The sequence below is a fragment of the Cyclopterus lumpus genome, chromosome 11, assembly GCF_009769545.1.
Source record: "Cyclopterus lumpus isolate fCycLum1 chromosome 11, fCycLum1.pri, whole genome shotgun sequence".
NCBI lineage: Eukaryota > Metazoa > Chordata > Actinopteri > Perciformes > Cyclopteridae > Cyclopterus > Cyclopterus lumpus.
The window spans coordinates 19,978,006-19,994,896 of record NC_046976.1 but is presented as its reverse complement, the minus strand read 5'-3'; the positions used below and the strand labels follow the sequence as shown (position 1 = coordinate 19,994,896).

The 16,891-nt window shown below is 39.0% G+C and overlaps 2 protein-coding genes and 1 long non-coding RNA gene across 4 annotated transcripts in view; 2 read left to right on the top strand and 1 right to left on the bottom strand.

Annotated features, from left to right (window-relative positions):
* Positions 1-131: 131 nt before the first annotated feature.
* Positions 132-10,382, bottom strand: LOC117738746 (chromodomain-helicase-DNA-binding protein 4-like). The gene is made up of 18 exons (XM_034544842.1): positions 10,275-10,382; positions 9,918-10,065; positions 9,625-9,809; positions 9,337-9,514; positions 8,487-8,576; positions 8,232-8,323; positions 7,239-7,372; positions 6,799-6,943; positions 6,248-6,416; positions 6,000-6,124; positions 5,627-5,882; positions 5,054-5,110; positions 3,074-3,313; positions 2,858-2,966; positions 2,617-2,749; positions 1,965-2,160; positions 934-1,103; positions 132-461 (listed from the first exon to the last, which is right to left on the bottom strand). Exons 1-18 carry the CDS (start codon positions 10,323-10,325, stop codon positions 447-449), a joined length of 2,493 nt encoding a protein of 830 aa, XP_034400733.1. The 5' UTR covers positions 10,326-10,382; the 3' UTR covers positions 132-446.
* Positions 9,926-11,862, top strand: LOC117738826. Its single transcript, XR_004610120.1, has 3 exons — positions 9,926-10,035; positions 11,448-11,499; positions 11,762-11,862. It is a non-coding gene; the product is annotated as an uncharacterized LOC117738826 (long non-coding RNA).
* A 2,863-nt stretch (positions 11,863-14,725) lies between these two features.
* The window catches only part of LOC117738772 (major histocompatibility complex class I-related gene protein-like), a 7,587-nt gene continuing 5,421 nt past the window's right edge, over positions 14,726-16,891 (top strand). The window contains exons 1-2 of one of the 2 annotated variants that reach the window (XM_034544890.1): positions 14,726-14,883; positions 16,308-16,574. In XM_034544890.1, the coding sequence (XP_034400781.1) occupies positions 14,832-14,883; positions 16,308-16,574 (319 nt within the window). In that variant the 5' untranslated portion in view covers positions 14,726-14,831. The remainder of the gene's footprint in view (positions 14,884-16,307; positions 16,575-16,891) is intronic. The other variant, XM_034544889.1, reaches the window with a different exon arrangement.

Genomic DNA, 16,891 nt, shown 5'->3' with positions numbered 1-16,891 from the left:
AAGATTTTAGTGAAGAAGTGTCGAAAAAAAATCAAGAAACTCAACTGCTGATGCCATCGAAAAAAATAACTAAAAAATAAAGAGTTAATTTAACTACGACAGCCCCTCCCCACCAACTGACCACAAACAAATTCTTTATTACATTTTTTATTTAGGTCCCAAAAAACCATCATAATAACATTATATCAATAATATTAATACAGAAATTGAAAAAAAAGAGGAAAAATAAAATAAAATAGCCTTTCTGTCCACAGCCTCAAACTTTGGGGAAGAGATTCGATCCTCCAGAAAAACTGTTTAATGTCTGTTTTTTGGGGCGTTGGGGGGGGTTGAACTGGGCGTGGCTTCAAGCTTGAGCGCGCTGTCCGTCATTCTGCTGTGCACCAATCAGGAATGTCAAGGTGAGGCAGGGGGTTGGTTTTTCGAGGTAAAGCGCAGAGTTTCAGTTACTGCTGTGACATCTGGAGGAGGAAAGAAAACGGAGGACGCTTTTACATCAAATCTTGAAGGAACATTTACACAATAATAATAATAATAATAATAATAAATATATATATATAAATAAAAATTAAATATATCTAAATAAATAAACATTTAAAAAAATAGTAAAAGTTAAAAAAATATATCTAAATAAATAAATATATCTAAATAAATAAATATATAAAAATAAATAAACAATAAAAAAATATATCTAAATATATAAAAAAATATATCTAAATATATAAAAAAAATATATCTAAATTAATAAATTATATATATATAAAAATATATGTATATCTAAATAAATAAAAATTTAAATATATATAAATAAATATGAATAAAATTAAATATACCTATATATATATATATATAAATATATATGAATAAATATATCTAAAAATAAAATTATATATATATCAATAAATATAAATATAAAATAGGTCTGCTCCGTACCTGTTGCGTCTGTGTCTGGGTCTCGGGCCCTCGGCTCGCCAGCCGACTCAAGATGTTCCTCTCGGACATCTGGAGCCGCACGGCAACCGGCGGTATCCGTGCGATGGTTGCCGGGAGGCGGGTGACGTCCGCCTTCATGTCACTCAGCAACTCTTCCAGCTGCTTTAGCACTGAGAGAGAAAGAGAATAAATATAAATATTAATAAAGAGATATCACAACAAGATGTATGGTTCATTTTATTAAAATTGTAATACGGTTAAATTTCCATCCGTTGATTTATATTTTTATTGTTCTGCTCTAGTTAAGAAGATAAGTTTGTACTAACTTTGACTATTTCTTCAACAGAACAATTATTTATTTATTTTTAACTAGAACATTATAAATAAACAAGAGTTGACCGTGTAAATCATTTTACAAATTAAAACATTATTGTCAGGAGAGTCTCGAAAAGATCGGGTGCTGAAAATAATAAAGAGGAGAGAAACTTATTTTGGGCCAAATTTAAACCGCCTACCAACAACGAATATCTGATACCAGTCAAAGTGTCTGAACTGCAGGTTGTGATTTTTAAGAAGACGTGTTTGTTAAATCAAGTCGACGCATTTGGGTAAATGTTTTTAAAATGACATGTAAAGACTTCTATACAACCAGAGGAGTCGCCCCCTGGTGGTCAGGAGAGAGAATGCAGCTTTAACACATGAAGCATAGACTTCTATACAACCAGAGGAGTCGCCCCTGGTGGTCAGGAGAGATAATGCAGCTTTAACAAATGAAGCATAGACTTCTATACAACCAGAGGAGTCGCCCCCTGGTGGTCAGGAGAGAGAATGCAGCTTTAACACATGAAGCATAGACTTCTATACAACCAGAGGAGTCGCCCCCTGGTGGTCAGGAGAGAGAATGCAGCTTTAACACATGAAGCATAGACTTCTATACAACCAGAGGAGTCGCCCCCTGGTGGTCAGGAGAGAGAATGCAGCTTCAACACATGAAGCATAGACTTCTATACAACCGGAGGTCGTCGCCTCACCTTTGTGCAGGACGGCGTTGGCCGGTTTGTTCCCGGACATGGACTCCTTGCTGAGGTGCTGGTGGGACTCGGCCAGACACTCCACCTCGCTGAAGCGCGTGTTGAGGGCCATGGAGGGGTGGGAGGGATCCTCGGACATGTTGAGGTAGGCGGCGCGACGCAGCTGCTCCTCGATCACCAGCGCCTGCTCCAACAGCTGCAGGAGGAACATAGACAGGCACGAAAGGGTCAGTCGGGGTTGAGAATATACACATTAATATATAAAACACAAAGTTACATTTACTAAATTAAAACATGGCTACGGCTAAACGTTTTGGGTTTTCGACCAATGTTCACAGCAACGTAGAGGAAGCAAAGCGGTTTGAAAATGTCAGATGAATAAACGTTCCGGTAGAAGTCTGAAGGGAAGAGGAACACGCACACAGTGCTGGTGTTTAAAACATCTTTATAGAAACTTAAAGATATAATAATTAATAATTTGCGGCGACAAGCCTAACAAATACAACAACAAAAAAAGGGACAATTTGGATTCACTAAAGTCACAAAAACACGAGCAAACCAACAGATTTACTCGTTTTTAATGAATTAAAAACGAGAAGACGACAAAAGGAGGTGAAAATACTCGGACTGAACGTTTCCCGTGTCTTCCTACCTTGAACCTCCGGGCGAGGAACTTGTTCTTGATTTCCAGGAAGTTTCCTCGGTTCATCTCTCCCTTGAAAGGCTCGTTGAGGATGGCGAACTTCACGTCGTTCTGGATGTCCTGCCAGCGAGCGTAACCGTGTCTGGGAGGAGCGGTGGTCAAGGGCAACAGCAACAACAACAACAACAACTCCTCCTCCACATCTCACACACAGAGGTCTGAGAGCCAATCACAGGTGGGGAAAGGATACTGTATGATGCCGGCCAGCAGCCAGTAGTCGTGCCGGCGGTGCCAGATCTCGTTGGTCTTCTTGGTGACGGTGGCGGCGCGCTCCTCGTTCTGCCACAAAGAGTGAAGCTCTGAAAAGAGGAAAGATGTCGGTGAGGAAACGAGCGCAGCCGTGTGTGTGTGTGTGTGTGTGTGTGTGTGTGTGTGCGTGCGTGTGTGTGTGCGTGTGTGTGTGTACCTGTGAACCCTCCGTCAGCGATGTTGAACATGAATCGGGACTTGGCCGCCTTCTTCTTCTCCTCGCTGGCGGCTGCGGCTGCGACAGCGGCAGCTCCGACGGCAGCTCCCACGATGCCGACTGCGGTCGTCGTGGCGACGGCGGCGGAGGTAGCCGACGCTCCGCTCTCCTTGCCGCCGTCTCCGTTCTGAAGTTTGGTCGCCTCCTCCGGCTTCGGGGGCTCCTTCTCCTCCTTCGGCTCTATTGCGGGAGGACGAGAGGAGGTTCACGATCACGGAGAAACGGACGGATTTTATTCCACAAAAAAAAAGGTTTTATATATAAAAAGGAGATATAAAAAAAGTTTATATATATATATATATATATATATATATATATATATAAAAAAAATAAAAGTTTTTATATATAAGAGGTACAAAAAAGTTTTTATATATAAGAGGTATAAAAAAGTTTTTATATAAAAAAAAGAGGTATGAATAAAAGTTTATATATATATATATATATATAAAAAAAGAGGTATAAATAAAAGTTTATATATATATATATATATAAAAAGGAGGTATAAATAAAAGTTTTTATATAAAAAAAAGAGGTATGAATAAAAGTTTATATATATATATATATATATATAAAAAAAAGAGGTATAAATAAAAGTTTATATATATATATATATATAAAAAAGAGGTATAAATAAAAGTTTATATATATATATAAAAAAGGAGGTATAAATAAAAGTTTTTATATATATTTAAAAAAAGGAGGTATAAATAAAAGTTTTTATATATAAGAGGTACAAAAAAGTTTTTATATATAAGAGGTATAAAAAAGTTTTTATATAAAAAAAGAGGTATGAATAAAAGTTTATATATATATATATATATATAAAAAAAGAGGTATAAATAAAAGTTTATATATATATATAAAAAGGAGGTATAAATAAAAGTTTTTATATATAAAAGAGGTATAAAATAGGTTAAATAAAAAAGAGGTATAAATATTTTTTTATATATAAAGATGTATAAATAAAACCTTTATATATAAGAGGTATAACAAGTTTATATATATTTAAGAAAGGAGGTATAAATAAAGTTTTTATATATATATAAAGAGGTATAAAAAAGCTTTATATATAAAAATAGAGCAATAATAAAAAAATGTATATATAAAAAGAGGTATAATAAAAGAAATTATATATAGAGGTATATAAAAAAAGTTTTTATATATAAAAGAGGTATAAAAAAGTGTATATATAAAAGAGGTATAAATAAAAGTTGTTTTATATAAAAGAGGTATAAAAAAGCTTTATATATAAAAAAAGAGGTATAAATAAAAGTTTTTATATATATATATATATAAAGAGGTATAAATAAAAGTTTTAATATATAAATAGAGCAATAATAAAAAAATGTATATATAAAAAGAGGTATAATAAAAGAAATTATATATAGAGGTATATAAAAAAAAGGTATATAAAAGAGGTATAAATAAAAGTTTTTATATATAAGAGGTATAAATAAGTTTTTATATATAAAGAGGTATAAATAAAAGTTGTAATATATAAATAGAGCAATAATAAAAAAATGTATATATAAAAAGAGGTATATAAAAAAAAGGTATATAAAAAGAGGTATAAATAAAAGTTTTTATATATAAAAGAGGTATAAAAAAGTGTATGTATAAAAAAGAGGTATAAATAAGTTTTTATATATAAAGATGTATAAATAAAAGCTTTATATATAAAAAAGAGGTATAAATAAAAGTTTTAATATATAAAAAGAGGTATAATAAAAAAAATTATATATAAAAAGAGGTATAATAAAAGAAATTATATGTAAAGATGTATATAAAATAAAAAAAAGTATATAAAAAGAGGTATAAATAAAAGTTTTTATATAAAAAGGAGGTATAAATAAAAGTTATATATAAAAATGAGGTATAAAAGAAGTTTCGCTATCGGAGAAGGAAACGGGCGTTTGGTACCTTTCTTTTCATCTGCAGGAGGCGTGGCGTCCATCTTTTCCTCTTTCTTTTCTTCTCCTGCAAAAACAGAGAAAAACACTTTTTTTTTAAAAAAAAGAAGAGGGGAGAAAATAAAGAGGGCATCTTTTTAAAAAGATCCCAAACAAACAAACAAACTGCGACACAAAGTTTCTCCCGGAGACCGGATCTGAAACGTCCGGATCCGTTACGGCTGAACAGATTTTATGGGTTTGGAAGGTTTTTTTGTTGGCGCTCCCCATAAAACAAACAGCAACAAGGTGGATAGATAATTATTTTAAGATGATGGAAGAGAAGAAGACACCTCAGTTTTGATTGGTGGCCATGTTTAAAAAATGAGTGATGATTTAGAGAGATTATTATTATTATACATCAGTCGAAGCATCGTCTCGGTCTCATCGTGTTGTACATTTATGGATACATTTTTACGGGACACTTAAATGTTATCCATAACAAAAAAAAGTGTTTTAAGACACGTTGTGAGTGAAAATAAAACCTCAAAACAAATCCCGTTTACAAGCGTTTAAAAAAAAAAAAGAGGAGGAAGAGTTTTACCTTTGACCTCGGGGTCCTCAGATTTGACCTCTGACCCCTCCGTCTTGGCCTCTGACGGCGACTTTGTCTCCTCTCCTGCCTCCGAACTCTTCATCTCGCTCTCTGCCTCCTTCTCTCCCTCCTTCTCCTTCTCCCCGTTGCTCGGTCTGTCCGTCTCCATCGGCTCCTCCCCGTTCTTTTTGCTCTCCGGCTCCGCCGGCGGACTCTTCTCGTCTTCCTCGTCGTCGTCGTCGTCGTCGTCTGGGATGGCGATCACCTGGAAGGCGACGCGGAGGGGGAACATTTTTTTTATAAAAACGCTCAGAATATGCATTTGTTTTTTTGGGGTAAAAATCGTACTTTTATCCACGTCACTCGAACGCATCGTTCCTACCTCGTCGCTGGCGTTCGCCGGCTCTTTGCTGTTGCTCTTCTCCGCCTCGCCCTCTTTCTTCACCTCCGCTGGACTCTTCTCCGCCTCCTTCGCCGCTTCCTCGCTCTTTGAGGAGGAGTCGTCGCCTACAGGAGACAAAAACGCTCGTTATTGTTATTATCGTGTCGTTTTCAAAAAGGGAGAGCGGATGTGTGTGTGTGTGTGTGTGTGTGTGTGTGTGTGTGTGTGTGTGTGTGTGTGTCCGTTACCTGGAGCAGGTGTGTTGGGCTGCGTGTCGGCGGGGGTTCCGGTGGACGGGGTTTTCCCCGGCGAGTCGAGCTGCGCAGCCGCAGCCGCCGCAGCCGCCTTCTTGCTCTCCTCCAGCTCGGCCATCCAGGGCATCGACCACTGGCCGTTCACGTGCTCGAACTCCTGCACCTGCGACGCGGGGGGAAGCAAACCGGCGGCGTCAAAAAAAAAAAAAGAAACTCAAAAACCCGTTTTGGAGTTTAAACTCCTCAACGCTCTGGTTTCTATATCGCCAACATAAAAAAGGAGGAACTTGTCGAGTGGATTGCAGGACTCCGATTGGACGAGACATCGGCAACGCTGAAGGACGCGTTGCTTACACGTCGGCCATATTGTTCGTTGCGAAATCGTTTAAATTCCTTCCCGACGCAAAATATTTAATAAGAAGACGTCACGTTTCCATTTAGTCGAGTCACACGATTGAGTTTTCCCGTCATTTCATTCAAACTAGTTAAATGTTCTTATGTCTAAGCTAAAAGTAAAAGTGGAGACAAAGTTTCCTCGTCGTTACCTTTTTGCGAATGAGCGACATGACGCCGATGCGCGTGAGGACGTGTTGCCGCGACAACCCTTCTCTGGGGACGCCGTCGGCGAAGGTCTCGGCCCCGTCGGCTCCGGGTTCACAGAGGTGACGCATGAAGAGAGAGACGTACGCCCTGAGAGATCGAATATAAATAGAGTTAGTTATTTATTTACTCTCACTCACACACACACACACACACACACACACACTAACCAGTAACATTCTTACGGATTTCTGTGGGCGACATACAAATTTAACAATATTTTACATATTTTATTTCGGCATATATAAGTTTTAACATACAAAAAAAAAGGTAATAATTAATACTACAAAAACTGTCAAATAAGCAAAACAAGAAAAGAAAAGATTTTTTTTAAAAAGAAAGAAGTATTGAAATGAATAGGCAATAAATACAAAACTCTTCTCACTTGAACTCCTTCTCAGATTTCCCCCGCAGGTCTCGGACCAGCCACTGGGTGGTGAAGGCATCCTGGGGAGGCATCCCATAACGCATCACTGCGTTCAGGAAGGCCTTCCTCTGCCGAGAGTTGAAGCCCAACACCTGGGGAACCGGCAGAACACAGGGCCTCTTTACAGCAACCTTTTTAAGCCCAACATCCCTGACCTCTGACCTCTGCCTTGGCGACAGTCTGAGCCCTGATGACTATTATAAGTGGTTCTCAAACTTTCTCTGTCACGCCCACTTCGGAGGAAGAAAAATGTTCACGCCCCCCCAAAAAATACTTTTATTAATCACTACGTGTGACTCTTTCATATAATAGAATAAATAAAATTGCAATCACTTTTCAAGGAAACCAGATTGCTCCATTAGATTGTTAAAACAGTGCAAAAAATAACTAATATTTGGCAAAGATTAACTTATTGTGGCTGTTTCACACTAAATATCCTTTCAAGATAACAAATAAAGTGCAACCTGTGAAAAACTAAACAAAACAAGTTCAAATATTTGGAAATAAAGAGTTTTACACTGAATCTAAAAAGATTGTGCAACCTGTGCAAAATTAGTACAGATATCTGTGAGCCATCATGTTTAATCAGCATTTGTGGCAATGAGCTGCTTTCCACTAAAACGGGGTTGGAGGCTTGATACGGCCACTCTCAATTCATGCTCAATGTTGAGCTTTTGTTTTGAAGGGCAACAGCAGAACAGCACCACGGCGGAGCTGAGAACACATTTACAGGCGTTCATGAATCTGGCCATCGGAGATCTTTTTTCTGACGTTTGAAGTCCGTAAGAAAACATTTCAGAAGACACTTCGAGAATGGAGGAACAATGCGTTCCTGAATTTATTTGTATTTTATTTTGGAGAGCGGCCGGGAACGTCTCCGAGATCGACCTGGTTGGAGAACACGATGCACAGGTACCCGGGCAGGGGAACCCACGCCGAAAGGGGCCTCACCTCGATGTTGCCTCCCACCCTGGCCAGCAGGGGGGGCAGCGGCTTGTCCTTGTCGTTCCTCAGGCCCTTCCTGCTCGGCCTGCGAGAGTTGGCTGCAGAAATAATAAATAAATAAAACGGACGTGGCGATTACGTCAAGACGCTCTGCAGGAGCATCATTTTTTTAACCACACGAGCGCGTCACAACAACTGGTTTGTTGCATTAGTTTTTATGGTTTAAGACACGTTTTCTAAATCGAGCGTAACGGCTCTCACCTTCTGTCCGCTCGTCAAAGTCCTCGTCTCCCTCCTCGGACGCCACCGAGTAATCCGATTGGCCGTCGGACTGGTCATCCTGCCAATCGGCTTCGAGGTAAAAAAAAAAAGGACAAACAAGGGAGGGAGAGTTTGTTTAAAGCACGGGGCCAATAAGACGTCGGCTAGATTTATTTTTGTTTCATCACAAATTCAACATTCACACCAACTTTTTTTTAACTTTATTTGAACCTTGAAATACAAACGAGGTCAGAACGAGCGCGACCTCGACGTTAGCAGATTACGGGTAAAAAGAAAAGAGGCCAAACTTCAGTTATAAATCCTGTTATTCTGTTAAAAAAACAAGTCTCTGCCGTTGCGTCATGAGTTGTGTTTTTCCACAGTTGTCTGTGTGGGCGTCGCCGGCATTTTCCTCCTCATGCTAAATGGGCTGAGGGTCATGGCAGTTGGGTGCCGTGCATTATGGGTAATGCAGTCTCACGACTGAAGGAGGCGAGTCGGACAACCGGCGTGACGACTTTTAGGGTTAAAATTAATTAATTTATTTTACTTACAAATAAATATTAATAATAATGTAATAAAATTACAATTTCATTCATATATAAATACAAATTAAAAAATTATTATTATTTATTTTATCTACAAATAAATATTTTTTTTCAATTAAATTACTAATAAAATAAAAAAATCTTTGAAAACATTAACATTAAAAAGTAAATATAATAAAATATTTAAATAAATATTTTTTTAAATAATAATAATAATAAAACAGACAATACAGACTTCATTCAACACGTTCTGAAAGCTAAAAGTAGTAAAAAAAAAGAGCAAAGATTACCTCCATTCTTACCTCTGTCTTCTTGAGACCCGTCGTTGTAATTGACCTGCTTGCGGATGCGCTTGCCTTTGCCCAGGTTGCGGGCCAGATCCTCCTGCTGCTGCTCGTAATGGTGACGCAGCAGCTTCTCCCAGTAGTCTGGGTCCACGCTCTCCTCCTGCTTGATGACCTCCCGTTGCACCTCCTCCTCCTGAGCGAAGAAGACGGGAGAAACGGTTGAAGAGGGTACAAAGAAAAACCTGGAGACATTAAGCAGCATCCGATTTTAAGCCCTCGTCCTCTCGGTCCACATGCGCTCACCTCCTCCTCCTCGTCTTTGACCACGTACTGAGCCACCTTGAAGGAGCTCAGGTACTCGTTCATGCTCTGCAGCTCCGTGTCGTCGGTGGCGTCCTGGTTCCTGTCCAGCAGACGGTCGATGGCCTTCTCGTCATAGTGGATGACGCTGCTGTCCTCCTCCTTGTGCTTCATCGTCATCATCTCACCTGAGCGGCCGCGGGAAAACAACAACAACACGTCAGTTTAAAAACATCTTCTCAACGAATCTGCCCCTCTTCCTCCTCCTCCTCCTCCTCCTCGTGTTCAACTCTCACCTAGACCCCCGTCGAACTCGTCCTTGAAGAGCCGCTCCGTTCCGAACTTGAGGATGTCGTCCAGTTCCTGTTTGGACATGGAGCCCGTCTTGGATCCGAGACCAGGTCGGACCACCAGGTGAGTCAGCATCATCTTCTTCTTGGCAACCTGGACAACGGAAAGAGCGTTTTTATTGTTTGTTAATGTGTCCGGCACCTTTGTCATCACAAGCGAGTCTCGCTTTTTCACCAGCTATAAAAAAAAAAAAAAACAGCTTTTTTGCGCTTAGAACAATTTTTTTTTTTTAAAGTGTGAAATAATCGTTTCAGATCCAAGCATCCGGTTGTCAACGTTGCGTTGGGCTCGGTCTCGTTTACCTGAGTGATCCTCTCCTCCACAGACGCCTTGGTGACGAAGCGGTAGATCATCACCTTCTTGTTCTGACCGATACGATGAGCTCTGCTGAAGGCCTGAAAACACGAGAAGGGGAGTTGGGAACCGCCAAAATAAGACGAAAAAAAAGCTAAACTAGAACGGGCACTCGGTAGAGCGCATACCTTCGCCGCAGCCACTTTTTGGTACTTGGCATGAGAGTGTGGGGAACAGTAAATTGATGTAACTTGATACCAGATATTGTGGTAAACATCACAAAAGAATTTTGTATGAACATCAGCCTTGATTTATTATTTTGGCCTTTGTATGTTGCATGAGAGGGTGGGGAACAGAACAGTGAACATTTTGGTGCTGTTTTCATGCAAATCGGATAAGAATTGACTGTGTTATGACAAACCCCGCACATTTTGCAAGGTCGTGACCCCCCCTGACCTTCGACCCTCAACCGCTAAGAAGGGTTATGACGTCATTGTATCATGTCGTATATCACAAGATCGGGCATTGAATTCTGAACATTTTGGCATTAGTTGCATGCCAATTGGATAAAAATTTACCGCGTTATGATAAAAATACGATTTTTACCTTTTCATGACCTTGACCTTTGACCCGATCGCTCCCATACTTTTTGAGTTATGCGAATAACAAACAGACATATTTACAAATAAATACACAGCGATCAAAACATAACATAGTAATAAGACTTAACCTTTATTTTTCTTTCATACATTTTCACACATAAAATCAACCCACCAACATCTTCTCTCTCTCTCCCTCTCTCCCCTTGTTCTTGTTAATCTCTCTCGCCCTCCCCCGGTCAGAGGTGATGTGATTTCCTGCAGCTCTGACTCATGTCATCAGGATTATTTAGGTCCACACACACACACACACACACACACGCACACACACACACATTTGGACACAATTGCAGTTGTTGACACTTTATTAAAAAATATTACAAAAATTATATATATATTAAAAAATATATATATTAAATATATATATATATATTTAGTTGTTGCTTTTTAAAAAAAAAAAAACATATTTAAAGGATTATTATTTAAGTATTTATTTTTCATTTCATAGATTTAAAAAAAAAAAAATGTAAAGGATTATTTCAGCAGCTCAGTTTATTCATCGATTTTGTGTTTTTCTTCCAGATGATGATCATTATGGCAATCGTAGGTCTTATATGTTTTGCAGTCATTTTCCGTAAGTACACACACACACACACACACAAAAACACACACACACACACACACACACACAGTTTTGCAGTGTTTTTTATATAAATTCTCCGATCGAAATGTTATTTTTGCATTCAACAGATGTTTAAATCTAATATTAATTTTAAAGATTTAAAAAATAACCACAATTGACCAAAAAAAACTCAAATCAAAGCTCTGAAGCTTTCGACCACGCGGTCTTCATCAGAAGATGCTGCCTCTGAAACGTCTCCGCTCTTCCTCCTCAGTGTATTTCTTCTACTGAGCTGGTCTCCAGGGATCGGACACGCGAGTCCCAGGACCAGACTGCCCCGACGCCGGCCGAACCCCCACCCCCTTCACCCCCTCCAAAAAAGAAGAAAAGAATCCAGCCTCTCCTCCTCCTCTTCCTCGGAAACCTCTCGGTTCCTCTCCAGTCAGGAATCCTGAGTGGATGTAATGTTGTAGTTTTTTTAATTTATTTTTACTTAATAATTAGAAGTTAATTCAATAAAAGTAAAAAAAATGTTGGGTTTTTGATTCATAAACTTCACATTTCTTGGCGACCAGGTGTCTAAACATGTTTTGCATGAAACAGAAAAGCGTCTTCTATGTGTTCAATCCGGCCCCTTAAAAAATGGGATTTGATTATAAAGAAGATTGGGCTGCAAAAAAAAAAGAAAGAAGAGAAAAAGACCCTTCCAGGTGGATTTAAAGGGACAGTACCTGATTTTATTCACCTCCAGACCATCTCCTGCTAAAAAGATGCGACCGGTATTTGCCAAAAAGACACGATCAGACATAAAAAGTATAAAAGTTAATATATAAAACATTTCTGAAGATTTTTATTGTTCCTAAACGGACCTAAAATCTTATTTTAGGTCAGAAACCTCTCAGAAATATCCATCTTCATTCCTCTCTGTCCTGCCTGTGATGTGCTCGTTCAGTGTATGTTGAGGGACGCCGCCCCCTCGCTGTCGGCGGCGGTACTGCGACGGGAACACTTTTAGATTTCACTGTAAATAAACGGTCCTGTTGTCATGGCGTCGTCGTGTTTGAATGTTTCTGTACATAATTTAAGTCATTTTCACGGCGGCTAACCCGTCGTCATGGTTACCGTCCAACACTGGTCTATTGTTCAAGGGAAAGGGCGAGTTAGTGCTTCATGGTGGGAGAGAGAGAGAGAGAGAGAGGAAGTCTGAAGCGGCCATCTTCTTTGTTGTGTCACGTGACTCACCAGCAGGAAGTTAGAATGGACTCAGGTATTTATCAGTAGGTATGAACTCAGGTATTGATCAGCAGGTATGAACTCAGGTATTGATCAGTAGGTATGAACTCAGGTATTGATCAGTAGGTATGAACTCAGGTATTTATCAGTAGGTATGAACTCAGGTATTTATCAGTAGTTATGAACTCAGGTATTTATCAGTAGTTATGAACTCAGGTATTTATCAGTAGGTATGAACTCAGGTATTTATCAGCAGGTATGAACTCAGGTATCGATCAGTAGGTATGAACTCAGGTATTTATCAGTAGGTATGAACTCAGGTATTTATCAGTAGGTATGAACTCAGGTATTTATCAGCAGGTATGAACTCAGGTATTTATCAGTAGTTATGAACTCAGGTATCGATCAGTAGGTATGAACTCAGGTATTTATCAGTAGGTATGAACTCAGGTATTTATCAGTAGGTATGAACTCAGGTATTGATCAGCAGGTATGAACTCAGGTATTTATCAGTAGTTATGAACTCAGGTATCGATCAGTAGGTATGAACTCAGGTATTGATCAGCAGGTATGAACTCAGGTATTTATCAGTAGGTATAAACTCAGTTATTGATCAGTAGTTATAAACTCAGTTATTGATCAGTAGTTATAAACTCAGGTATTGATCAGCAGGTATGAACTCAGGTATTGATCAGCAGGTATGAACTCAGGTATTTATCAGTAGGTATGAACTCAGTTATTGATCAGTAGTTATAAACTCAGTTATTGATCAGTAGTTATAAACTCAGTTATTGATCAGTAGTTATGAACTCAGTTATTGATCAGTGGTTATAAACTCAGGTATTGATCAGTGGTTATAAACTCAGTTATTGATCAGTAGTTATGAACTCAGGTATTGATCAGTAGTTATAAACTCAGTTATTGATCAGTGGTTATAAACTCAGGTATTGATCAGTGGTTATAAACTCAGGTATTGATCAGTGGTTATAAACTCAGGTATTGATCAGTGGTTATGAACTCAGGTATTGATCAGTAGAGATAAAGTATTGATTAGCAATGTTGTATGTATTGACCAGAGTTTCGGGGTCAATATTACAAACAATAAAAATACTACATTGTCCTGATAAAATATGACTTATTTCTTGAATGTGCTATAATAATGAATTTTAAAGATGCAATGTCCAGTTTTTAAACGTAAAGGTCATTTATTCCTAACAATTGTATATTTTCCAACACAAACAGAACATAGCAACGTTCTGTCATAACCCATTTGTCTTCATCAAAATATAAAGTGCTTCGTCAACAAGTGATGAGGCTGAAACCAAAATGAAAGCAGCATCAGGTGTTCAAACATCAACAGGTGTCACATTTCTCTGCTTGCAGCAGTTTCCAGCGTCCTCGGCTCTGAGTCGGCTCAGCAGCATCTGATGTTTGTGTTTGAGGAGCTCTCTGACTCTCTTCCTGCTTTGCTCCTCGTCTCTTCTCCTCTTGGTCTCCTCTCCCAGACCAGCTGAGGGGAAGAGAAGCTGTTTGGTGGAAGCTACATGGTGGTGGGCTCGTCCGTCTGATGGTTCAGGCCTAACGTGTGCCCGGACCAGTGTGTGTGGGCCCTGCTGAGCACATGAAGAACACTCCTCATTGGATGTGTGTGGACCCCCCCTCCATCTCACTTCATTACCAGAAGCTTTGACTGCACTCAGATCAGTTTCACAGGACGGACAGCAAGAGTCCTGCTGCACGGGAGCAACGAGAGGAGCTGATGTGTAGCTCGCGGTGTGACCTTTGACCTCCCACGTCACGTGACACCAGACCACGGGTCCCGACAGCAGGAGGTGAAACACGTCCCAGTGAACGTCTCCTTCGTCCTCACACAGGCCGCAGCGTCGCCATCGCGTTACTTTCTCTTTCGTGTACAACCTGCGCGCGGCTCTTCTACCTAGTTTCAAGTGACGTCACGCTCAGCTTAAATTCCCATTGGCTCAGACGGAGGTGGAGGGCAGCGCTCCTCCTCCTCCTCCTCCTCTCGCTCCCCTCATACAGTCCCGGTCCCGGACCTGAACGCACCGCATCCCTGTTCCTCCCGCAGACCGAGAAGCAGCAGAAGTTCCCCGATGACGTGGACTCTGTGTCTCCTGATGATGAGCCTTCACGGCGCGGCGGCAGGTGAGTGACCCCTTTGCTCCACACGGGGGTCTTTCCCAGGATAAAGGACCCAAAGCAATACTTGAGTAGAGTAAAGAAAGCTTCCTGTCAAATGACTCCAGTGAAAGTGAAAGTCCCCTCTTGAATCCTCCTCGAGTCCAAGTCTTAAAGTACCTGGTGTTGACTGTCCTTCAGTCTCAAGTCACGACTGAAGTACCGGAAGTCTTTCTGCGTGGTTACTGAACACAGCTGGTCTCCACACTGCGTTTCATCAGCTGGAGCTTCTTCTGGTGTTTAGTTGCAGCACTTCGTCGTTGACGATATGAACAAGTTATTAAAAAGTTATAAAACGAGAGTAAATCCCGTGCGCGCGACTCATTGCTCGATCCCGACGTGACGGTGAAGGGAGCCGCTGTCTATATATATATTATTTATATATATATATATTTATATATATATTATTATATATATTATATATATATATATTATATATATATTATATAAATAATATATATATTTATATTATATATATACATATATTTGTATATATATTATTTACATACATATAAATATATATCTATTATTTATATATATATATATACATATATTTATATATCTATTATTTATATATATTTATATATATATATAAATAATATATATATTTATATTATATATATACATATATTTGTATATATATTATTTACATACATATAAATATATATATATATATATTATTTATATATATATATAAATATATATTTTTACTTTATATATGTATATATATTTAAATTATATATATAATATATATATATATATAATATATATATATATACATACATATATATATTTATACATACATACATACATATTGGCTGATGAGTAGCTAGAAATAGAAGTAAATAAATATCAAGCTAATTTGAGCTCATTCATAAACAGTCTTCATGACACAGTTTGTCCTCCAGAGGGCAGCAGTTCACTTTTCAACTGAAATGTTCCACTTTCGTTTCTCTCTTAGTCACAAAAAACAACAACAAACGAATCAGCATCAGTGTGTTTGTGTTGTGTGTTCATATAAAAACACACCATCAGCTGATGTGTTTCATACACAGTCGTCAGAGGTATGAACAGAATACATTTATTGATGTGTGTGTTGAGTGCACAGCAGATGTTGTGAGGACGTCTTGGATGTGCTGGAAAACCACTTTGTTCAAGTGGGAAAACGATCACATTATTATTATTAATCCGTCTATATATAATATTTCAGTTATTGTGGATTCTTTACTGTTTTTTATTTGCTTATTCATAAAACTTGTTTCTTTGTACTTTGTGTCTCTTGTTTGCACTTTACTCTCTGCTGCTGGAAATACTGCAGATGTCGTCGCTTCAGGACTAATAATAATAATAATATTAATACTAATAATACTAATATTAACTTTCTGTTCCAGTGACTCACTCTCTGAAGTACTTCTACACTGCGTCCTCTGGAGTCCCAAACTTCCCAGAGTTTGTGTCTGTTGGGCTGGTTGATGAACTTCCAATAAGTCACTATGACAGTAAGACCAGGAGAGCAGAACCCAAACAGGACTGGATGAGGAGAGTCACAGAACAGGATCCTCAGTACTGGAAGAGAGAGACTGAGATCTCTTTGAACATCCAGCATGTCTACAAAGTCAACATTGAAACTCTAAAGCAGCGCTTCAATGAAACTGGAGGTTTGTTTATATTGTCATCATGTATTTTAGTAAACAGACACACACACACACACACAGACACACACAGACACACACACACACACAGACACACACACACACACACAGACACACACACACAGACACACGCACACACACACACAGACACACACAGACACACACACACACAGACACACACACAGACACACACACACACACACAGACACACACACACACAGACACACACAGACACACACACACACAGACACACACACACACACACAGACACACACACACACAGACACACACACACAGACACACACACACAGACACACACAGAC